A 22,795-nucleotide genomic window follows, 5' to 3' on the forward strand; every position below is an offset into this window, starting at 1 on the left:
ATGGCACAGAAAACTACATCAAAGAAAATTCTGCACATTGATTAATATACCAAAACTATCCTAAGCCTGCCATTAGTAGGAAATGACTGCTACAGAACCGTTTGCCTTGTGACAGGAGAGGACAGGACTATGTGATTCATAAAAGGACTTGTACACAAAAAAAAGTATGATTTTTCAGGCACTTACACTGTAAACATGGCAGATAGTCCTAGATTGCAAGGCAATGTGTGTTCTATTGCCATCTGTTAGAGCTGGGGCAGTTATCTTCTATTAAGTGGGCAGTTTTCTTTATCTCTTCCACAAACCAATCTTCCCTACAGGAAATACCTTCTGTTCATGGGCCATTTGAGTGTCCCTGCATGGCTGATAAAATTCCATCATCCCATTAGGAGATGCTCCACCCAGAGGAAGGAGCCAAGCATTCCTACCTGGATAGAATCTGAGATTTTTGGGACACCAGCACAGCTTTCTCCACTGGATTCCCAGAGGAGCAGCTGCCTCTTCCACTGGATCATCAGAGGAAGACTGCACCCTTCTACAGGATCCCTGTTCCAACAGAACCACTCCTGGCACTGCAGGAGGGCTGAGCCAGAATTCCAATGGGACTGCTACCAACAGCCTGACCCACAGGGTGTCAGGTGTGTTCTGACTCTGTCAGTGTTGTTTTAGTTTACTGCATTGTTTATTTTATCTTTTTATTTTCTTCCCTAATAAAGGACTGTTATGCCTGCTTCCATATCTTTATCCATATCCATATCTGAGAACCCCCCTTAATTTCAAATTTATAACAATTTGAAGGGAGGGTGTTTACATTTTCCATTTCAGGGGAGGCTCCTGCCTTCCTTAGCACACACCTGTCTTTCCAAACCAAGACACAGATGAAGACATTCTTTCTTTCATGACCATGTTTTAATCCATGTGCAAAAATACAACTTGAGTAATATAAAAGAATCAAACATAGCATAATTAACTGAGTAACATTCAGACAGTTTATTGGGTTTGAAGAAAGGCCAGGAGGTGCTTTAGAACACATTAACAGATGGGTACAGATCAGTTCATCTACCAGTGCACATTCATCACATTGCAATACAGCTCATCAAGAGTGACCTGAAAGAAGTTTCTAAAGTTTATATTCAGAGAAAGTAGCATGAGACAGGGAAAGTGGGGTAGGGGAAAAGACCCAGCATCTTCATCACAAAGCAAACCAATAGATGAACTTCTCTTACCACTCACTGATTATATGTGAAGATTATTTTGGCCTAATTACATTGGTTAGGTCACCCTTTATGTTAGTTCATATCTAAAATGTTTTCTACTACTAACAAGCTTTTTGGAAAGCACAGAGATAAAGCACTTTTTACTTTCAAAGCTCTTTATGATGTCAATGATGTCAGCTCAGCAATCCTGGAAGTTAGGCAAAAATTAGCTGTTTTCTGAGACACAGAGAAGTTAAATGACTTCCTCAAAACCATGGTGAAGAATGTGTTAGTTATTACTAATATCCTTAAGAACCTGGAATGATTCTGTTTTTCAAAGAGAGGGAATTCAAGGCAACCAGCATTTGCTAGTAAGAAATTACCAAATTTTCATCTCAGTTTTACTATTAAAATACTTTTAATTCCCCCTACCTCAGAAAGTGTTCCACACATATATTTTTGTAATAATGAGCTGTTTCATCTTAGTGACAAAAAGCACTGGTCCTTTCCAGCCCTAAGTAGACATCCTACCCAAGAAAGGGTAGTCAAGGTACAGTAAGAGTTACATACTCCATGGCACCAATGATCTTCCCATCATTACAATTACAGTTATCAAAGATACAAGCCAAGTTACTTGAAGGAATTTAGCTGGAGTACTCTAGTTTTTTGTAAAAAAAGTAGAGAAAAGATAACTAACCATTCATTGAAATGGAAAGCTATTAAAAACCAAGCTATGCTAAAATGAAGCACACAGCTGCTACAAAGGGCAGGATTAACCCAATAAACTTGCATATCCCCAATTGCAAGGTTAACAGATTTGTCAGCTCAGCCCTTACTTATCCCTACAAAAGCTTTTGGTTTGCAGAAATGTGAAATGGATATTGGAGCTAGGCTCTTCTTCATTCTGTAGGTCCACAAAGAAGCAACAGTAGAAACTCTGTTGTGTATATCTGCAGTGAATAGTTTCCAAAACCTTCTGGATATCCCCCTCCAACCAAGCTGAACTCTTGCCTTTTCTCCTTGTGTTTTTAATCCTAACAAGTGTTTTGCTGTAGAAAGCAGCTGCTGAAGTCCATCTCTTCTTCTCCAGTGCCTAGCCAGATTAGAGATCATTTGCCCATTTTAATAAATAAAAGATGAAACTGTGGCTCATTAAATAGGCCTGCAAAGACTCCTCTCCATTAACTTCAGCTCAGCTATAACTGCTGGGTAGCACTGGATAACATGAAGCCATAAAACTAGTCTCTAAATAGCTGCACCATGTAATCTGGTACCATCAACTCAGCTTTACTGCTGTCACTACAACCCACCAATGGGACACTTGGCTCTTTCAGATTTACACCATGATGGCACACCTTACCTGTGACAGATGCAGGCTAACACCATGTGAGTTTATTGCTACTTTATTGCTCGTGTGTAAAAGCCTGACCCAATGGTTCACACACACACTTGTTCAAAAGCAAGGCTGTGACCTGGCACCAGGAGCTCTAGTTCAACACCTGTGTCAACTCCTCTGAGCTTATCACAGCTCCTGCAAAGAAGCTTTTCAGGAAAACCTGCCTACAGATACTAAATAACACAGAAGAGAATTCTGTTGCCACTAAGTAATATCTTACGGATCAAATCCATCTTTGCACTGGAAGGCACAAATTTTCCCCGTTATGTTTGGCATGTTTTTCACACAGCTACATAGCTGCTGAAACAAATCAGCTCTCCAAAGGGCCACATGAACAGCAGGTGGCAAGATCTGCAGGAGCAAACAAAGCAATGCTGTAAGGTGTAGAGCGGGGAACTTCCTTCAGGGATCACTTAATTGTGATTGAGTAACACAAACTCTGGACTCCATTAGGAAAAATCTTGTTAAAAAATTGGTTTCTTCCAAATTCCAGTCCTAATTTTTAAGCAGAGCCAATGCACTAATCCAGATTTGTTTTTTCTAACATTCTATCTTTCTTTGGTGAACTGGGCTTCTTATAATAAGGCATTTCACTATAATACTGTGAATAATACTCTAAATAAACAGAGAAAAACAAATTGGAAAAAAAAAAAAAGCTTTTTTAAAATCAAGAATTTGTTTTCCACCTATGTATCCATTAATCCATAGCTATTCAGAGAAATTTGGCCCTCTGTCAGCTCCCCCTGACTCAAAAACCGTCATTTCAGACAGTAAATTCTAAGCAAATACAAAAAAATGGAAACCATTATTTTTCTACCCATTAAGGGCTTTCCAGTTGCATGGTTTGCATTTACAGCTTCACTTTTTGTAACAGAATACAGATTTACTGGTTTTGGCTTAAAGTTTTTGCAGGGGGCTATTCGTGATCCATTTCAGCACTACAACCCACAGAGATTTATAACTTTGAAATTTCTAGACTATATGGGACAAGCAGAAGCAATAGTGCATGAATCAGTATCTAGTGCATTTCAAGGGGCTTGGAAATAAAAGCTCAACATTTGGCTAGGAAAAGCAAAACAAAAATTAAAACATACAACAGTGAAGATGAAATACAAGAGAGTGAATTAATGGCACCTACGTTGTGACACTAAACATTTGGCAGTGTTTTCTGATTCCCACATGGGAGCCACTGGACTCCTTCACCACTACAAGAAAATAAGTGATAAGGGAAATCATTGTGCTTGTCAAGTAAATGGAGAGTGTGATTTGAGGCTCTATCTTTCATTGAACTGAGTTCACTCACTTTCATTGAGTGAAAAAATTAGGTGGCAGAAGGAAGAGGTTCTTTAAACATTTCCTTGAACTTATGTCACCTTGTTCCTCAAAGCAAAGCCACACAGTTCTCCCCTTCTGAAGAACTGAGAAATCACTTTTTTGAAAGTATAAGCTGTGTTGTATAAGCTGTTCAAGAGCAGAAATCACAACATTCATTATCAACAGTGCAAGGTGGTCTTCCCATTCTTCTCACTGTCCATAATGGGCCATTTATTCATAACATCCACTGTTAATTGACATGAATAGTGAATTATGAGGCCTGACCCTACAACTCTTCTCACAGTTTGGGCAGAGCACCAGCTGGTGCCAATGTAATGCCAAAAACATAGAAAAGCCCCAGCAGCAGATTGAGTTTGGCTGTCCGCTGAGGAATTTTGTTGAAGTTCTGACTCCGGAACTGTCTTTCCAGTGAAAATGCCATGGGGATGGTGAGCAGTGGCAGTGCCATGCTGATGGTGTAGCGTGTGGCCAGCACACAGAAAATCAGGTAGGGCAAGAAGAGCAGCACAGTGTAGAGAATGTAGGAGAAGGTGGGGCCGATGAGGATGGCCAGGGTGACAATTCCCGCCTGCCGGTCTGACTCCATGTCCCGCGTGTTGTTGCTGTGCAGGATGGCCTCAGTGCTGAGGGCCAGAGGGACAGCGTAGAGCAGGGGTGACAGGGACAGGTACCCAACCTGCACTGCATGGGCAAACATGACAGCCAGGGGCCCAAAGGTGATCAGGATCACCACATCGCCAAGCGCAACGTATTTAAATCCAATCCCTGTGGCAAGACACAAGAATAAAATCGAGCATCATTAAATAACTCAAATGACAGAAGAGAATGGATGACATAACAGTTCAGCCTTTCCCACAGGAATATTACAAAACAACCAAAGCACATGCAGCTATGGCCAAGAAACATGTTATTTCTTTCTTCTTTTTTAAGATAAGAATTTCTGCAGAGAGACAATGTAACAAAAACTAAGAGCCAGGTTCTAATACCCATCTAGAAGCACCAGCCTCTGCAGAAACCCATAGAAATAAGGTACTTTTCAGTGTGATCATGCATACTAGAACCTGATCCTGAAGAAATACAGAAAATGCTGAGAACAAAATGCAAAACTGACAGGACACTTTCAGGAAAACCCACACAACTGTCTGACAGTTAGAAAACTAAGCTGTTTTTTCTTCTCCTACTAATGATGTTTGTATCTGTCCAACACAGGAAGACACTCAAATATCCTTGTCTTATTAAGAACAATCACAAAGCGTACAGCACGGACAGTGAAGCTCCATCTAAGGAATAACAACAAAACATTCCAAAACAAAGTAACATTCCCACCAAAGGAAAGAAAATATGCCATTAGATACTCTGTTAAAGGATATGAGATAAACTTCACAAAAAGATTCAGCAACAGTTCTGATAAGCATCTAAAGCCATACATGTAAAGAATAATGCCTCAGCACCACTATCCAACTGAAGATCTTAGTATGACTCTTCCCACAACATTCACTTGCAAAGCATACAAGTTTACACACCAATACTTCAGGAAATAACACAAATATTTTATTGCAGTGCACTAGATAGATCACGTGTGTCTTCTAGGAACCTCTTGACAATTCTATCACTTCTACATTCAGATTCACAAGAAACGGGATGCAGCACTTACCTCCGGTATAAAGGAAGGAGCTGGAAAGTCCTCCAAAGTAAATCAGGGCCAGGTGCTCCAGCTTGAGGGTGGAGACGGCGTAGAGCCCAGCAGCGCAGATACAGCCCACCGTGTAGAGAAAGACTCCGAACCGCACTACATGCTGCGGCTCCAAAATCTGGTCCACCAATGTCCTGTCATCACTCTTCTTGTGATCGATGCCTTTGGAAAAGTCATAATAGGTATTCACCAGGTTGCCGGCGCCGTGCACAGCCAGGACGGTCACGGCGCTTCCCACCAGCAGCCCCGGGTCCAGCGCTCCCTCGGCCCGGTACGCCAGCGCGCTGCCCAGCGCCACAGGGGTCAGCGAGGCGCTGAAGCTCCAGGGCCGGAGCGCCAGCACATAGGCCGCGCACTTGTGTCTCCAGCTGCCGGGAGCGGCCCCGTCAACGCCCGCCAACGCCGCGCCGCTGCTCTCGCTCCCGCTCCCGCGGGGGCTCTCGGCGCTGATACTGATCTTCTGCACCACGTCTGCCGGTCCCATGCTCGCCCCGCCGTCTCGCAGCAGCAGCACCTAGAAAGGGAAGGGCCGCGCGTTAGCGGGGCCCGGGGGGAGCGAGGGGCGCCGCCGCCACGGCGGCCTGCGGGAGATGCGAGAGCGCCGCCATTACCCGCCCTGCTACGACCGCCACCTGCCCGGCCTCGCCACCCCCGCGGCCTCGTGCCAAGAGTTCCGCACCTGCCGGCACCTCCCGGCGTACAAATAAAAGGAAAATTAAGCGGTCCCCGGCGTCACGCGCGGCGGAGAGGGGGTCACCCCACAGCACGCGCCAGCGCCACGACTCATGTCACAGCCGCCACGGAGCGCCCGAAGCCTGGCGCAGACACCGTCGCCTTTGCCGCTGTCACGGGCAGCCGGACACATTTCAGCGGAGCACAGCGGGCACGGCAGCGCCCTGCTCCCTTGACGCATGCGCGATGCGCACTCAGCGCTCACACCCGCAGCATGGCTGGCGCTGGGGAGAACCTGAAAGCTCGTCTCATTTCAGCCCCTGCCATGGCAAGGAACACCTTCCGCTGACCCGCATTGCCCCAGGCCCCATCCAACCCGGCCTTGGACGCTTCCATGGATGGGGCAGCCACAGCTTCTCTGGGCAACCCATGGCAGGACCTCCCCAAACATTTTCCTAAGATCTAAGCTAAATTTCTTCTCTTTTAGTCTGAACCCATTCCCCCTTGTTCCTGGTTCCCTCCTTGTATGCCCCTCCAGATACTGAAAGGCTGCTCTGAGATCTCCACACAACCTTCTTTTCTTCCACGACAGCTCCACACAGCTCGGTGTCACTTGCTGAAGGTGTTTCAATGCCATTGTCTCCGACAAAATTGATGAATGCTATCAGCGCCAGTACAAGCCCTGAGGGACACCACTCGTCCCTGGTGTCGATGTGGACAATGCGCCGCTGACCGCAACTCTTTACGTGCGGCTATCCAGCTAGTTCTTTATCCAACGAGTGGTCTATCCATCAAATCCATGTCCCTCCAGTTTAGAGCCCAGGATGTCATGCGGAACAGTGCCAAACGCTTCACACAAGCTCAAGCAGATGATGCCGGTTGTTCTACCCTATCTATCCAGGCTGTAGCCCGGCCATAGCCGGCACCTCACGGAAGGGCGGAAGCCGGCATCGGGAAGGTGGGACTCCTGAGTGAGCCCAGCCATTCTATTGGTCAGTTGTGCTGCCACTCAGTCAGTATTGCCTTGGTGATTGGTCAAAAGGCGACTGTCCTTGCGGTTCCTTGGGGAAGGGGCGGGGCTTTAAGCTCTTCTTCCCCCTTTCCCTTTTCCTATTGGTCAGCTATGATGCCGATCACGGCGTTCCTGGGAGCCTATTGGCCAGCAGCGGCTCGCCGGCGCTGCAGGCGCGGCGGCGGGGCAGGCACGGGGCCCGGGGCCCGGAGTAGGGGAGGCGGCGGCGGGTGAGTGAGAGCGGCGGTGTCTCTCATCATCGTCGGCTCCCCTTCCCCTCAGCTCCCGCTTCCTGCCCGGGCCGACCTGCCCGAGCGCCCGGCCGCGCGGCGCTGCCGCCTGCGGCCCCGCCGGCCGTGCTCGCCTTGCCCCGCCTCACCCCTCACTCCCGGCCTGCGGGGCTCCCCCGGGCTCGGGCCTGCCGGCTCCGGCCCGCTGGGTTCTGTGGCCCTGAGGGAGTCCCAGGAGCTGCCTCCGGGCTGGGTAGATGGGCGGCAGCAGCCCCGCCGCTGTTCTTTGATCCGGGGAACCTCTCCTGGGCTCCTGCCAGCAGCCACCTCACCTATGGTCCCGCTGGATGTCTGTGGCCGCGTGTGGAATATTTGGGCAGAAGCAGTTGAAGTTCTAGTGTTAGTGCTTGGTTTGGTCTTACATAATCTGAATATCGGTGGGGGGCGGGGGGCGTCAAGCATCTGAAATGTTTTTGACATGAAGAAAGGCTCCTAAGAAAGTTTGTTGATGTGTTATGCTAGGAAACCCCGTGTTGCAATGACTGGCGTTGCTATAACTGGACTTCCCATCTCTGAATATCTGCTGGAGGATGTCACACTTGCCAGTGCTGAGTCTTCCTTGTGTTGGTGTAACGCTGAGGTTTCTGTGAAGAAACTTGGATGAAAGTGTTCAGGGAGGGCATATGATAGTGAGATAATCCTGGGAATGGTTGTGCTTACTTATTATAGGTAATTGCAAACCCTAGCTTCACCCTGCTGGTTTTCAACTGTTGCATTACCCTTGATTTAGGATTAAATCACCCTAGGGGACCTGGCCTACTGTAATGTATTTTGGTATTTGAGGAACTGGAGAGCAAATAGGCTGGGGGTCATGATATGTGGTGATACAGTTTTGTCGTGGAGTGTAATGCCTAAGGAATATAGTCATTGCTTGTAATTTTATGGTCTTCCAACACAGCATCTTTACGGGTATTTTGGGAACAGTCAGGAGGGACTGCCTTAAGAAAGAAGCTCGGATATTTCAATTCAAGCAGTAAAAAATGTGTCTCTCTGAAGAATTTACAGGACTTGATGCCCCTGAGCCCCAGCATACTGCCACCATGTCGGGTACTGTGTCCATTCTCCAACAATTTGCCAACGGCTTGAAGAGTCGCAGCGAAGAGACGAGGGCGAAAGCTGCCAAGGACTTGCAGCATTATGTCACCATGGAGCTGCGTGAGGTGAGTGCTACAAATGGGGTTATTTACCCTTGTGTGCCTTGTGAGTGTAGAGTCATGGCCTGGGTGCCTTGGCAATGGAGATTTTTTGGAATATGGAAGCTGGTCTTAGGGAGGAGATGGGGCACAGCAGAGAGGTTATCTTTGTCCCTGGCATGTAGGAGAGGTGAGCAAGTTGGTGGCACAAATGGGTAGTCAAGTACCAGAATAAGTAAACTTGCTGCCTATTGGTCACAAATAAGGGAAACTGTTTTGAGCTTGTAGTGTATGGTTGATTTAATTTCTTTCTGTTTAAGTGGCATAAGAGGCATTGTCTTTATGGAGGTTTTGGAGCAGGAGGGAGAGAGAGAAAGCTGAAAGCTGATTTGAACTTTTTGCTTTCACAGATGAGTCAGGAAGAATCTACCAGGTTTTATGATCAGTTGAACCATCACATATTTGAGCTGGTCTCTAGCTCTGATGCAAATGAAAGGAAGGGTGGCATTCTGGCTATAGGTAAGTGAAAGTGCATAATGCTTCTGTTGAGTTTTCTCTTCATGCAGCCATCTTTAGGGACAGATTTTCAAAAGGAATGAGCTTTTATAGTTGGGGCCTGATGTCTGACTGCTCAGGAACTGGGTGTGTTCTAGTTGCTGGCTCTGAAAATCTGTGTGAAGTGTCAGCATGGGAGCTACTGAGAGTGGCTGAAAACCTGGTACTTAATGGGCCCTGAGCTCTTCTGGGAGTTGAGTATCAAATGTGAATGCTGAGCACATGAAAATTCTGTTCTGGAGCTCAGCTGAGAACACTTTTGTCCTGCCCCTTTATATGTTTCAGGGTAGACTGACTTTCTCAACTCTCTTCCATCTGGAGAGATTGATTCTTGTTATTTAAATTTGCCTGGCTCCATAACAGCAACTTCCATCCACAAGAGGGGCTCACAGAGCTTCTGCTTTGGTTCTGATCAGCCTCTCCATTGGTGGCTCTGGCTGTGTGCTCTCTGAGATTGCAGAGCTGCCTGAATCCCCACTCTTGGGGAAGTCAGCTTGCATAAATACTTTGCCTTCCAGGCAAGTAGCCTGTATTGTAGCAGTTACTTCTTAAATAGCCAAAGAGATGTGTGTGGTTTAGGCTCATAGACATAGTCAGGTCTGTGTGTCTATGTCCAGTCCCAATGTGTTTGAAGGCAGTGTAAATCCCTTAGAGAAATCTTTATTGATAATATCAGGCCTTAAGCTAGCAGTATCACATTCAAGTTGTTTTGTGAATTTAGTGATGTTGAGAGGTGCCAGCTTGACAACTCTGGACACTAATGGCCTCTTTATCTACAAAACAAGTTCAACCCAGGCACTGGCAACAAAAGCTTCTGCCATGCTGGTGTCTGATGAATTGCCTCCACCCTCGCCAGGAAAGACTGTCTCTAGGACTGAGGAGGAGAGCATTTTCTTGGTCTGTTCAGTCTTTGACTTTGCTTGTGAGGTGCTATAGTAGTTGCATGCAGATGGATGTCTTTCTGTTAGGAATGGGTCTGATCCCAGGGTGAATTATTTTCTTCCTCTTCTAAAACTAAAAACGGGGAAAATTTATGAGGCTACCAGATGCATTTTTCTACACACTTAAAAAGTTCAGGCTCAAAAGAATGGTGGCCCTTTCCTGTGCTTGATTTTTTTTTTTTTTTTCCTCTGTGGATTTGTAGAGGGGCTTTTTAGGGGGGCTTAATGGAAATCTTTAAGGAATGTGAAGGGAATACTAGCTGTCATCCAGGGATTGCCTACTGTCTGCCTCACTGACTCTGGGGAGAACTGCAGCACATGAAAACTGCAGCACTGCTCCCTTTCTCTGCAGCAAGTCTTATCGGTGTTGAAGGAGGTAATGCCACCCGTATCGGCAGGTTTGCCAACTACCTGAGGAACCTCTTGCCATCCAATGACCCTGTTGTAATGGAGATGGCTTCCAAGGCTATCGGGCGACTTGCAATGGCTGGTGACACCTTCACAGCTGAGTATGTGGAGTTTGAGGTGAAACGAGCTCTGGAATGGCTGGGAGCTGACAGGAATGAAGGTCGTAGACATGCAGCTGTAAGTGATGCCTTTTTTGTTGTCATGAAATAGTTGGGATTAGTGAACAGTGGTAGGAAATACACACAGAAATCTGCAGAAAAGCTTTGGTCAGGATGGGAATGGTTGCCAGCCCATCTCTGAGAATCTGTGACGCTCTCATGACAGACAGCATGCTGCTTTGTTGCTTCTCCATTAGCCCAGTGACTAATGAAGACCAAGACACTGTTATGCCAGGAATTGTCAGAGTGTGGGGATGGAAACAGCTTACAGACATTGACAGTCTAAACAAATGGTACTACACTGTAAAAGTTATGAGGTTTGTCTCTGTGTGCTCATCTTTCAGATTGTTACTGTTTCCCTCCCCACATCCAGGTTCTTGTCTTGCGTGAGCTGGCCATCAGCGTGCCTACCTTCTTCTTCCAACAAGTGCAGCCATTCTTTGACAATATATTTGTGGCTGTGTGGGATCCCAAACAGGCCATCCGAGAGGGAGCTGTCTCTGCCTTAAGAGCCTGCCTTATCCTTACCACACAGCGGGAGCCAAAAGAGATGCAGAAGCCCCAGTGGTACAGAGTAAGAAAATAACTTTGTTTTGAAGCAGCGCCTTATAGTGCAATACACATGTTGAAGTGCCAGTTTTCAGAAGTGCTGGCTAAGCTAAGAACCTGTCACTTTTGTCAGTAAAGAACTGCCTCTCCTTGAAAGGCTTGAAAATATAATGGCTTCCTAAGTGAGTAGCTCCTTTAGCCTACTGCTGCAAAAGTAAGCAAGATTGAACTCCTTCAAGATTACATTGTTCTATCTGCACCTCATCTTCAGCTGTTGAACTTGACCTAGTTTTATAGCCATGCAATTAATCTAGTGTCATCTCTTACTAGTAGAGGGTTTTATTAGTGTAGATAAAACATAAGTATGAAAGATAAGAATTACTTTGTCTGAACCTTTCCTTTGCTGCCATTGTCGTATGAATTCAAGCTTGGTGATATCAAATACGTTTTGGGCAGTGCAGTCAAATGTTATGAATTTGGATTTCTTGTAATCAAATAAGTGCTGCAGATAGCAATGAAGCTGATATCATGCTGTTTGATTAGTGCTGCTGAAAATGCTCTGCAGCAGAGTCCATAACTTCTGGGTGAATCAGAATTTTATGGCGTTATGCTTCTTTTATTACTCATTTGAGGTTTGTGGCTACTCTTGGAAAATTCAGAATGTTGGTAACTCTTGACTGGCAGTGCTCGTTCATTTCCACAGACTTTGTTTCTGCATTGTCACTGAGATTTTTTTCTTTCCCCCAAGCATACATATGAAGAGGCTGAGAAGGGCTTTGATGAGACTTTGGCCAAAGAGAAAGGAATGAATCGTGATGACCGAATCCACGGTGCCTTACTGATCCTCAATGAGCTAGTGAGAATCAGCAGTATGGAGGGAGAGGTGAGCAAAGGAGCAAGGTGGTGATTGTGGGGATTGATTGAGAGTGTATAACAACTCCGCAGTCTGTGGAAATATCCATGGTGTTGCAATGGGATTGTTGGGTGGAAAACTCATCTGAGCATGGAGTCGGGCATTAAAGTGTGTTAGAGAAATAAAAGGGACAAGTTTGGGCTGAGGAGGTAATAAGCTCCAATAGAAAGTCTATTAACTTGATTAAATACAATGAAAAATATTTTTTCTATGGAATGAGTGCTCTCTTGCATGTTAGATACTCAAATATTTTTGCTGGATTTTACTCAGTTGATGTTTTACAGCCATTTGAATATTGATTATACAGGATGCTATTCAGGAGAGTTGGGTAATAACTGTACTGAGAGTATCTTAGTTACTTTTTATTTTTTTAATGTTTCTCTGCTTTGTCCAGCGCCTTAGAGAGGAGATGGAAGAGATCACTCAGCAGCAGCTTGTGCATGACAAGTACTGCAAAGACCTGATGGGCTTCAGTACCAAGCCTCGCCACATCACTCCCTTCACAAGCTTTCAGTCTCTTCAGCCCTCTCAGTCAAATGCTTTGGCTGGTCTCCTGGGGTACAGTGCTCACCAAGGAATTATGGGTTTTGCAACCTCACCTGTCCCAGTAAAATCTACTTTGGTAGAAAGTCGATGCTGCAGGGATCTAATGGAAGAGAAATTTGATCAGGTATGTATTTGTTCTTCAGCTTGTCTGCCACATTCTCAACATCTGTTCTTGCAGAGGAATTGTACTCAGTGTTTTGACTTAGCAGGCAATACCAGCTAATATTGAATTGAGCCTTCAAGACTCAATATTTACATGTATCATGGTTTTGTCACTGTCTGTTTTGGGGCAAATGATTTATTTCCTTTGGAAGCAGTCTTGATTATCCTTTTCTTTGAGGCACTCTGAAACTAAATGTCAGTAGAATGCCTAAAAGCACACAGGTAATAGACATTTGTGCATTACTGCCAATGGCCATCCTTTAAAGCCTACTCTATTTCTTCCAGGTCTGCCAGTGGGTTCTCAAGTGCAGAACCAGCAAAAATTCTTTGATCCAGATGACAGTTCTCAATCTGCTACCACGACTGGCTGCTTTCCGTCCTTCAGCGTTCACAGGTGACAAGATGAATGGTTGGATGTTAGAAATATTGCTGAACTTGGGCTGGAAGTTATCCAGATCTCTTTGGCCCAGATGAACTTGTGCAGCACACCAGATGTGGTGCTTGTCTGATGAGCACAGTCCTCTGTGGGAAGACAGTATTTTTTTCTGAATAACTGTGACTTGATGGCTGATGCCAAAGTGTTGCTCTGATGAAGAAAATAGATAGAAATCTATTGTCAGAATTTGGTGATCAATACTGTAAGACATAAAAACCTCCTTTTTCTGTTTTCTCCTTAATATGTCAGACTTACAGGAGAATTCTCTCATGCTCTGACTCAGTATATGCCAAATATTATTGGAGTTCTCTTCCTTTTTCTCTGTTGCATGTGCTAGGAAATACCTGCCAGTTTTAAAGCGCAAGTTTAGGAGAGTATCAGAGTTGGAGGCCAGTCACCAAGCTGCTCTTAGTGGGTTGGAACAATTTTTGTGTTAATTGTTCCAAATTTCCAATCAATCACTATGAAACCAAGATGCTTGGATCTTATATATGTATAAAACCTGTTGCAGTGTGGGTGTTTTATAGCTCTTTTGTTCTGGTGATTTTTCTTTTTTAAAACAAAGCCTTCTGTAGTTTGAAGTGTTTATTATATGGTGACATGTTTGCCACTGATCATGTCAGCAAATTTAATATTACTATGTATGCTTTCTAGTTTTACACTTGTAAAGATTTAGTTGGAAATGTTATGCAGCTGTATAAACCTAAATGAATTCTAATATCCATATTATTTTCTCTTGTGGGCAGCTGATCAGTATCTTCCAGACACCATGAATCATGTTCTCAGTTGTGTGAAGAAGGAGAAGGAGCGAACAGCAGCCTTCCAGGCCTTGGGTTTGCTTTCTGTGGCAGTGAGGTCTGAGTTTCAAGCTTACCTCCCAAAAGTCCTTGAAATCATAAAAGCAGCTCTTCCCCCAAAGGACTTTGCCCACAAGTAAGTATGTGAAAGTTAGAGGAAGAAATGGAAACACTTGCTTTTTATATAATTTTTGTAATGTGGGATCAAATTCTTGTATTAAAATCAGAAGTGTTTCTGTAAGACTGATAACACAGAAGGAGGATGAGGAAAGATAACACAGAAGGAGGATGAGGGAAGATGTTTGGAAAATAGCAGCTCCTTGTAATTTTGTGGTCCTTTTCCAGGAGACAGAAGTCTGTGCAGGTTGATGCCACAGTCTTCACCTGCATTAGCATGCTGGCACGAGCCATGGGACCCAGTATCCAGCAGGACATCAAAGAGCTTTTGGAACCTATGCTGGCTGTAGGCCTGAGGTAAGCATAAATCTGTTCTGCTGTTAGCTGCAGGATGCCATTGTCAGCCATACAGAGTGAGATCTTAAAAGTTTTCAGATTGATAAGGAAGAGTATTGCTTTTAAGTTGACATAAGTGATCTTTCAGAAGATCACTATAGCTTTTTAAGAAGATTGGTTATGTTTTAACTGTTAATGTGTCTGTTATTTAATAGAATTCGTATCTCAGTAAAGAAATCTTGTTGTAGAACAGCTAGTCCAAAAGTAGTCTCCTTTATTTTCCACTATTTAAACACATTTGGCAGCAACCTGTGAAATTTTTGAGAGCATCTGATAGCCAGCAGACTTGTGGCATATCAGACTGGCAGAGAAGGAGAGCTGAAGTGCTGAATATTTGTTCCTGGCTTCTTTCACTTTTGTAGCTGACAGTTCTTATTGGAGGAATTAAGTTGTTAGTATGGAAAGGTGTGGAGAAAGTTTTCAGGTAGCACAAGTCTGTTTAAATTGTATTGTCATGTGGAAGTGAATTTTTGTTTAAAAAACATAAGTGTAAGAAGTCATTTAGATTTGTAACAGTATTAGAGCAGCACTGGCTAATGTAGTGATGTGTGCAGCAGTCCTGGGACTTTGCTCACCCAGTTTATACAGGAAGGTCACCTCGTGCCTCAGTTCACACAAGGACCCTGTGCTCTGCTTGCAGGTGTTGCTCTCCTGTGTGAATGCCCACAATTGTATTGTGATTGGCAAAGGCATAAATAAATAAAAAGGTGAAATATCCACGTCATTGTTTCTTTTCTAATGACTTTTTCTTGCTTCTTGCTCTCAGCCCTGCTCTAACAGCTGTGCTGTACGACTTGAGCCGTCAGATCCCACAGCTGAAGAAGGATATCCAGGATGGGCTGCTGAAAATGCTCTCTCTTGTTCTGATGCACAAGCCTCTGCGACATCCAGGCATGCCAAAGGGCCTTGCCCACCAGCTGGCCTCCCCCAGTCTCACCAACATCCCAGAGGCCAGTGATGTGGGGAGCATCACCCTTGCCCTGCGTACGCTCGGTAGCTTTGAGTTTGAAGGTGAGATGAAATAAGGAAGCAGGGGGCAAGGGCGCATGGGATAGAAACAACTGGGGCATTGGAGCAGAGTACAAGTAACAGAAAAATTCAGAGAACATGTTCTTTAAACTCCTGTTCTCTGGTGAAACTGGTAGTTGAGGAGTAAGCCTGTGTTTAACCACTCATCTTCCTCTTTTCAGGCCACTCCCTGACTCAGTTCGTTCGGCATTGCGCAGATCACTTCCTGAACAGCGAGCACAAGGAGATCCGGATGGAAGCAGCCCGCACCTGCTCTCGCCTGCTCACACCCTCCATCCACCTGATCAGTGGCCATGCCCATGTGGTCAGTCAGACAGCAGTGCAGGTCGTGGCTGATGTCCTCAGCAAACTGCTTGTGGTTGGAATAACTGACCCAGGTTAGTGTGGGATTCAGAGAAAAGGAGTCACATGTTAATTTTATCATGTGAGCAGGTGATGATGTTACCAACAGAAATAGAAATTCAGAGAAAAGGACTCTCCTACCACATGTTAATTTTATCATGTGAGCAGGTGATGATGTTACCAATAGAAATAGAATTTGTGATAGAATTTGAACATATTTGTCACTAAACTTAATCTGTCACTCTTGGTAAACTAGAAAAAAAAGTCTCCCAATTTCTTTTTCCACATCTTGATTTCTGAGGTATTAATAGAACACTAGGGAAAAATGCTCCAGATGTGCCCTTGGTAATCCTTTGAACTAAGCAGACCACTGAGACTCCTTTTGCTGCTGTTCTGGGTCACAGCCTTAAATTCTGTAGTTTGGGAAGGAATTGGTCCTTCTTGTTGAAACTTTGTACTTGTTTTTTTTTGCTCTTTCAGTTGACCTCATCTCATGTTGCCACATAGCATCCAAAAGTGACACTTGCAGGTGCAAGAGACTGCCACTGTACTAACTTGGTTATTGGGGCATGTTGAGCAGCACAGAGATTTCTGGGCTGACCTGTCATGTTTTTTGTGTGTGAAACACTGATATAGTGTCTTGCTCTGGGGAAGCTCTTGTGAAGAATTTCTGAGGCTGTTTTGTGAACAAAGGCAAAAACGTGACAGGAATTTAGTGCATTTAAAGAGAAATAAATGTGTTCTTGCAGACCCTGATATACGTTTCTGCGTGTTGGCTTCTCTGGATGAGCGGTTTGATGCTCATCTTGCCCAGGCTGAAAACTTGCAAGCTCTTTTTGTGGCCCTGAATGATCAAGTGTTTGAAATCCGAGAGCTGGCCATCTGCACTGTGGGGCGCTTGAGCAGCATGAACCCTGCCTTTGTCATGCCTTTCCTTCGCAAGATGTTAATCCAGGTAAGGAGGGATTCCTGCAGGGAAATTAATTGATACTGAGACTAAGGTGGTGTTAAAGAACTGGGCTATCTAGCTGTTAATGCATGGAGAGCAGGGGAATCAATCTCTTTTGGAAAAGAGTTATTGCCCAGCTTAGTGGGTTTCAGCTGATCTTTCTCATGGTCAGTGGTTGGACTGATGCTCTGTGGATGTATTAAAAAAGAAAGGAAGGATAGCAGTTGTTATTTCACCCCTAGTCATCGTGCCAGAGTGCTTTCCATCTCTGTTGAGGAAGAATGTTGTGTGGTGCTTTTTTAGGTGAATCTTTGTAAACACAGATTTTAGAGCCATTGCTTTTATGCTAATTAATTTTAGCTTAATTTAGGATAAATTATAACAGTGAAACATAGAACAGCGTTTACAAATACTGAGTTGTGACAGAAGGAAACACAAAGAATTTTTACCTACCTTTATTTTTCCGGATTGCTTCCTTCCATTGTCTCTTGTGCAGATTCTAACAGAGCTGGAACACAGTGGTGTTGGTAGAATCAAAGAGCAGAGTGCCAGAATGTTGGGTCACCTGGTTTCAAATGCTCCACGCCTCATCCGTCCCTATATGGAGCCTATCCTTAAGGTAGGGTCTCTGTGTTTCCTGGTGACTTTGGAATGAAGTTACACAGGGAGTGTCCCTCAGGAGCTACAGTGCTTTTGCTTCATCATAGCAGGAAATAAGACAAATTGATGTAGATGTTACTCACAGGAATGCACATGGGTGACAGTTTAGCCCAATTTAAGTCCAGATTTGCATAATGTTTATGACACCCAAGTTTCTTTTACTGTTGAAATTCTTACTATGATTGTGGGGTCAGGTGTAACAAAAGGAAAGATAATTTTGAGTACTCTTTAAACACATCCTAATTTGTCCCACTGTCATCCACCAGGCACTGATTGTGAAACTGAAAGATCCTGATCCAGATCCCAATCCAGGTGTGATTAACAATGTCCTGGCTACAATAGGGGAGCTTGCACAGGTAGGGATATACTGCAGATACCTCTTTGCCATGCTTGTTAAGGTTTTGGGAATGCTAGATGAAGGATGAATTTTTGTCTTTCAATAGGTCAGTGGGCTGGAGATGAGGAAATGGGTGGATGAGCTCTTCATTATAATTATGGACATGCTACAGGACTCCTCTCTGCTGGCTAAAAGACAAGTAAGTGTTTACAACTGTGCTAAATTTGACAGCTGCTGTGACCATAGCTGTAACAAAATATCCACACATACCATCATAGCTGCTAAAATGAAACTTGAAATCATTCAAGTCTGTAGTGGAGTTACAGTCACAGTTCACCAGTGAGGGTTTACAGTACCTGTTGTGACGTAGTTCAGAGCTTTAGAGGAAAAAACAAGAAGGAAAAGAAAGCTGTTTTTGTTGGAAGGCTTGGACTCACTGAATTCAATGTTTATTTGAATTGTACCACTGAGTGAGGGCAATTGTGACAGCCTGAGATATTGTTGATTATTACTTCCTTTACTATTGCTTATAGAAAAATGTTCTTTATAGAGGCTTTCCAACCATGGACTGTGATTTGCAGTGTGATCCTTAAATGCTCAAAGAAGCTTTACAGAAGTTGAATGACTGATGTATCAGAAGGCATGATAAATTCCCTGGTAAAAACTAATCTTCTTTGGGCTTCATCTTTGTAGGTGGCTCTTTGGACACTGGGGCAGCTTGTGGCTAGCACTGGTTATGTGGTAGAACCATACAGGAAGTACCCAACTTTGCTGGAGGTGCTTCTGAACTTCCTGAAGACTGAACAAAACCAGGGCACCCGCAGAGAGGTATGAACATGAAACTATCACACAACCACTTAGCAAAGCTGTTTGGGAAGAGAGAGGTGTCAAATAAATGTGCCTGCATACACTTGAGGCAGGGAGGGAGAGAACATTGTTGTGACTGAGCAACACGCAATAAGCAGAAATAAGAGAGTGCATGTGTTAAGTCAATGAAGCTGGATGGAAAGGACTGTTTTTTCCAGGCAGTCACTTCTGTTCCAGATCTTCCCTCCTAAGTCATCAGGATCTTTGCAAATATGGGGGTTTGAGTGTTGTTTTTGGCCTTAGTGATGAAGTTCTAGTGAATTTTTTTTGGTGTCTTTTCAGGCTATTCGTGTGTTGGGGCTGCTGGGTGCTTTGGACCCTTACAAACACAAAGTGAACATTGGCATGATCGATCAATCACGAGATGCTTCAGCTGTTAGCCTCTCGGAGTCCAAATCCAGCCAGGATTCTTGTAAGCATCTCAATTTCTTTCAGATAGATAGCTTTATGATTTACAAACACATCTTGACTGTTTTGTTGCCAGTTTGTCTCTTCTTCTTAAAGAATTGTTAGTGTACATGTTTTCAACTTACACTTAGGTGTTCCAGAACCCATATTCAAGATCTTTTAATATCTAGCTCATGACACTGCCTTCTTTCTCCTAGCTGACTACAGCACCAGTGAGATGTTGGTGAACATGGGCAACCTCCCTCTGGATGAGTTCTATCCAGCTGTCTCTATGGTGGCACTGATGAGAATTTTCCGAGACCAATCCTTGTCCCAACACCACACTATGGTAGTTCAGGCCATCACCTTTATTTTCAAATCCCTTGGACTGAAGTGTGTGCAGTTCCTGCCCCAGGTCATGCCAACGTTCCTTAATGTAATACGGGTGTGTGACGGTGCCATCCGAGAGGTGAGTGTGCTGGGGACCACTCCTTCCTGGTCCACTGTATGAAATTAAGAATCCATTTCCTTGAAGAGACTGTGACTGGCTTTGGGCATTGCTGTGCTATGTGTTGATGCCAAGCACACTGCAGAAGTGAGGTTCAGCTTTGCTTTTTCCCTTCTGTGAGCAATTACTGGAATGCCCAGTGCAAACAATTTTTCTGCTTTTTATTGAAATGGCTGCTTCTGAGCATAATCCTTGGAAGGCCAGTATTTGATTCTGTGTTTTCACCAAGCTGATCTTGTTCAGGAAAAAAATCTGTGCAGCTTCCAGATCTTTCAGTGATCTGTGTGTTAATACTCTGTGGCAAACAGTATTATTAAATAATAGGGGTAGATTCTTCAAATTTCTGGTGCTGTCCTTTACTTCAGCTCATCTCTGAGAAGGAAAAATCCATTTGATACAGTCTGCTAACATTTAGAGCAACATGGGTGGTGATTCCACAGCAGTGCTTTCTCTTCCTTCCCACTTAAGTTACAGTTATAGAAGGAAATGAGAATTGTGTGAAGATGATGATGGGCTTAAGGTTCATCTAACCAGAGATGCTGCTGTTTGCCAAGGCTCTTCTTCAGGCAGCCAAATGCTCTGGGGTGTGAAGGGCAGTTTGTACTCCTTATTGCTGCTGTGTTTTATAGGTGCTCCCTTAGCAGAATCCCAGCTCTGCTATAGAACTGCTGTTTTCTCCCAGCCTGAACTACTACTGAGATTGTAAGGAAAACATCTCGTGTCTGGGTTGTCTGAGGTTCTAGACCTGACTGATCTAACTTGCTTGAAAGCTATGCACTTGTGCACACTCTGTTTAAAAATTTTCAGGTAAAAGAAGATGGTGAAAGTGTACTGGGGAGAAGAGCTGAGGTGGGTATGCGTGACATAAAGCCTAAAAGAGGAAGGTCCTTGTCCTGTATGTAAGCATCCTCTCACTACGCCAAAAAACAGGCACAGTACAGGAGCTCAGAGTTCATCTTTGGTAAATGTATGTGTACTGTTCTCACTAAAGAACTGAGGTTATTTCTTATTATTAGTTCTCATGAAAGTGTTATCTCTTTTTATGAGCTCCATGTTGTATTTTGTGACTGTAGTCTTCAAAAACTGCATGAAGAAATTAAATTTAGTAGACAATAACTTACATTTTCCTATTTTTTGTAGAGAAAATAGACTCTCTACATCAAAGTGATTTAGCCCACTTGATTTCATACCAATTTAAAGAGTAAATTCATTGTCACAATTGGATGTTTAAGATTGTATTGTGGTGGAAGGAATTACAAAACTGTCATAGTGTATCCAAATAAAATTGGCTAAGTCAAAATTCTTCTTGGTGGTGAAGAATGAATGGTGTAATCAACCATCTTTTAAAAAAAATGCAGTGTTTCTGGCAAGGACCTAACTGCGTTCCCCAGTAACTTTTCACCAATATATCTTGTGGGGGATGGGAAAAAGTACAGAAGGAGTATCTTAAAATGTGTGTCAGTTTGGTTTTCAGGCAGGGGGAAAAGACAAGGGGCTAAATTTTTGGAAGCATCCTTCAAATTGAATTACAATACACTGTAATTGAGGTGTCTGTGCTTGCAGGTCTGTTCTGACACTATAGATTTGCTGGGACTTTATAAACCCCTGTTTGTGTGCTTGAGTGTCTGAGGCTTTGAGCTCACAATGGTTTTTTTATGCAAGCTGGGGAAACCCGACCGATAAACTCAAAATCACTTTTCTTCCCCACTGCCCTCTTAAAAACCAACAACAATAAAAATTAACCAAAAACACAAAACCCATAAAAACCCACAAAACCCAAACTGCTGAGCTGAAGCTGCCAAGAATTTAGCCCCAGATTTTGAGCAAATAGGAGCTATGCATGCTATTTGTTTGATAAATTAGCTTGCAATTGCCTGTGAAACTCTTTACCCAGTGGCTTTGATATTTGGGTAAGCTACACTGATTATTACACATTTCTTCCTTCCAGTTCCTGTTCCAGCAGCTAGGAATGTTGGTGTCCTTTGTGAGAAGTCATATTCGGCCCTATATGGATGAAATTGTCACCCTGATGAGAGTGAGTGCGATCTTTATGCCAGTACTTTACTGTCACAGAGTGGTGGACAGTCTTTTTCAAATAACTTATCAAAAGTATCAGCTAATTCAGAAGTTCATATGAAGTGCAGAGTTGCATATATTTGAAGTAATAATTGTATTTTGAAATACCATTTATTTGAAGGTACAATATACATTATTGGTAGTAACTGAAGTGTAGCTTCAGGTTCTGATAGTGACTGAGTTCTTTTCAGCAGCTGGATTTTGTGCACTGACTACTTTCAGAAACATAGTTTTAGCAAGAGATACCTGGAGTTCATAAGTAGGTGTCATTTCACATAATTTTCACTAAATGTTTGTCAACTTGTAGAAGGATTAGGAAAAAATCAGTTTTCCAGAGGTCGTTTTCAACAACTATAAATGTACTGGAAGCACAGAGTGTTTTAAAACCAGAAAGTATAGTCCTTCCTTGCAATCTTGAATTTATCTACAGACTGTCCCCTACAGTTTACTTTTCCTGTAATTGGTACAGCTCAGCTGAAGAACTGCTGGATTTTTTTTCCCCTTTTTCTTTTTCTTTCTTTTGTAGGACTTCTGGGTTATGAACAACTCCATACAGAGCACAATTATCCTACTTATTGAGCAGATTGTGGTAGCTCTAGGAGGTGAATTCAAGCTTTACCTGCCTCAGCTCATTCCTCACATGTTACGGGTCTTCATGCATGACAACAGTCAGGGCCGCATTGTTTCTGTGAAGGTGAGTGGGGCTGCAGGCACTGCTGTGCTTTGGGCACAGGCAGGTGTGTTCCCAGCTCAGCAGGGCTCCGTGCTCGTGTGTTGCACAATCAAATGGACAGGTGCAGTTTGGCAGTGGCTTGGTGTGAAATGATGCAGACAGTTGTTTAAAGTGCAGGGTTGAAGAAATTTTTCACTGGATACTGACTTGTTTAAAATGGATTTCATCCATGACTTTGAGTCACACTGGGTCCTTTTGGTTG

At 43.9% G+C, this 22,795-nt stretch overlaps 2 protein-coding genes across 7 annotated transcripts in view; one reads left to right on the forward strand and one right to left on the reverse strand.

Moving 5' to 3' along the window:
* Window positions 1-893: 893 nt before the first annotated feature.
* Window positions 894-7,911, reverse strand: UBIAD1 (UbiA prenyltransferase domain containing 1). 4 transcript variants are annotated; one of them, XM_041463353.1, is made up of 3 exons: window positions 7,867-7,911; window positions 5,582-6,134; window positions 894-4,692 (listed from the first exon to the last, which is right to left on the reverse strand). In XM_041463353.1, the coding sequence occupies exons 2-3, from the start codon at window positions 6,102-6,104 to the stop codon at window positions 4,205-4,207; spliced, it is 1,011 nt and encodes a 336-aa protein (XP_041319287.1). In that variant the 5' UTR covers window positions 6,105-6,134; window positions 7,867-7,911; the 3' UTR covers window positions 894-4,204. The 4 variants fall into 4 exon arrangements, with proteins under 4 accessions (XP_041319287.1, XP_041319286.1, XP_041319285.1 ...); XM_041463352.1 differs by lacking the exon at window positions 7,867-7,911 and adding an exon at window positions 6,865-7,243; XM_041463351.1 differs by lacking the exon at window positions 7,867-7,911 and adding an exon at window positions 6,300-6,439.
* MTOR (mechanistic target of rapamycin kinase) overlaps window positions 7,482-22,795 on the forward strand; it is a 63,653-nt gene continuing 48,339 nt past the window's right edge. The window contains exons 1-22 of one of the 3 annotated variants that reach the window (XM_041463348.1): window positions 7,482-7,534; window positions 8,591-8,754; window positions 9,138-9,246; window positions 10,576-10,808; window positions 11,163-11,363; window positions 12,087-12,221; window positions 12,646-12,921; window positions 13,245-13,353; window positions 14,142-14,328; window positions 14,538-14,666; window positions 15,472-15,716; window positions 15,896-16,111; window positions 16,826-17,031; window positions 17,522-17,644; window positions 17,952-18,041; window positions 18,129-18,221; window positions 18,716-18,850; window positions 19,172-19,301; window positions 19,495-19,745; window positions 20,592-20,633; window positions 21,733-21,819; window positions 22,387-22,554. In XM_041463348.1, the coding sequence (XP_041319282.1) occupies window positions 8,635-8,754; window positions 9,138-9,246; window positions 10,576-10,808; window positions 11,163-11,363; window positions 12,087-12,221; window positions 12,646-12,921; window positions 13,245-13,353; window positions 14,142-14,328; window positions 14,538-14,666; window positions 15,472-15,716; window positions 15,896-16,111; window positions 16,826-17,031; window positions 17,522-17,644; window positions 17,952-18,041; window positions 18,129-18,221; window positions 18,716-18,850; window positions 19,172-19,301; window positions 19,495-19,745; window positions 20,592-20,633; window positions 21,733-21,819; window positions 22,387-22,554 (3,285 nt within the window). In that variant the 5' untranslated portion in view covers window positions 7,482-7,534; window positions 8,591-8,634. Of the gene's footprint in view, window positions 7,934-8,590; window positions 8,755-9,137; window positions 9,247-10,575; window positions 10,809-11,162; window positions 11,364-12,086; window positions 12,222-12,645; window positions 12,922-13,244; window positions 13,354-14,141; window positions 14,329-14,537; window positions 14,667-15,471; window positions 15,717-15,895; window positions 16,112-16,825; window positions 17,032-17,521; window positions 17,645-17,951; window positions 18,042-18,128; window positions 18,222-18,715; window positions 18,851-19,171; window positions 19,302-19,494; window positions 19,746-20,591; window positions 20,634-21,732; window positions 21,820-22,386; window positions 22,555-22,795 lie in introns of all 3 variants that reach the window. The other 2 variants (XM_041463346.1, XM_041463349.1) reach the window with 2 other exon arrangements.

This window comes from Pyrgilauda ruficollis, unplaced genomic scaffold, assembly GCF_017590135.1.
Source record: "Pyrgilauda ruficollis isolate IOZ18807 unplaced genomic scaffold, ASM1759013v1 scaffold165, whole genome shotgun sequence".
Lineage (NCBI taxonomy): Eukaryota > Metazoa > Chordata > Aves > Passeriformes > Passeridae > Pyrgilauda > Pyrgilauda ruficollis.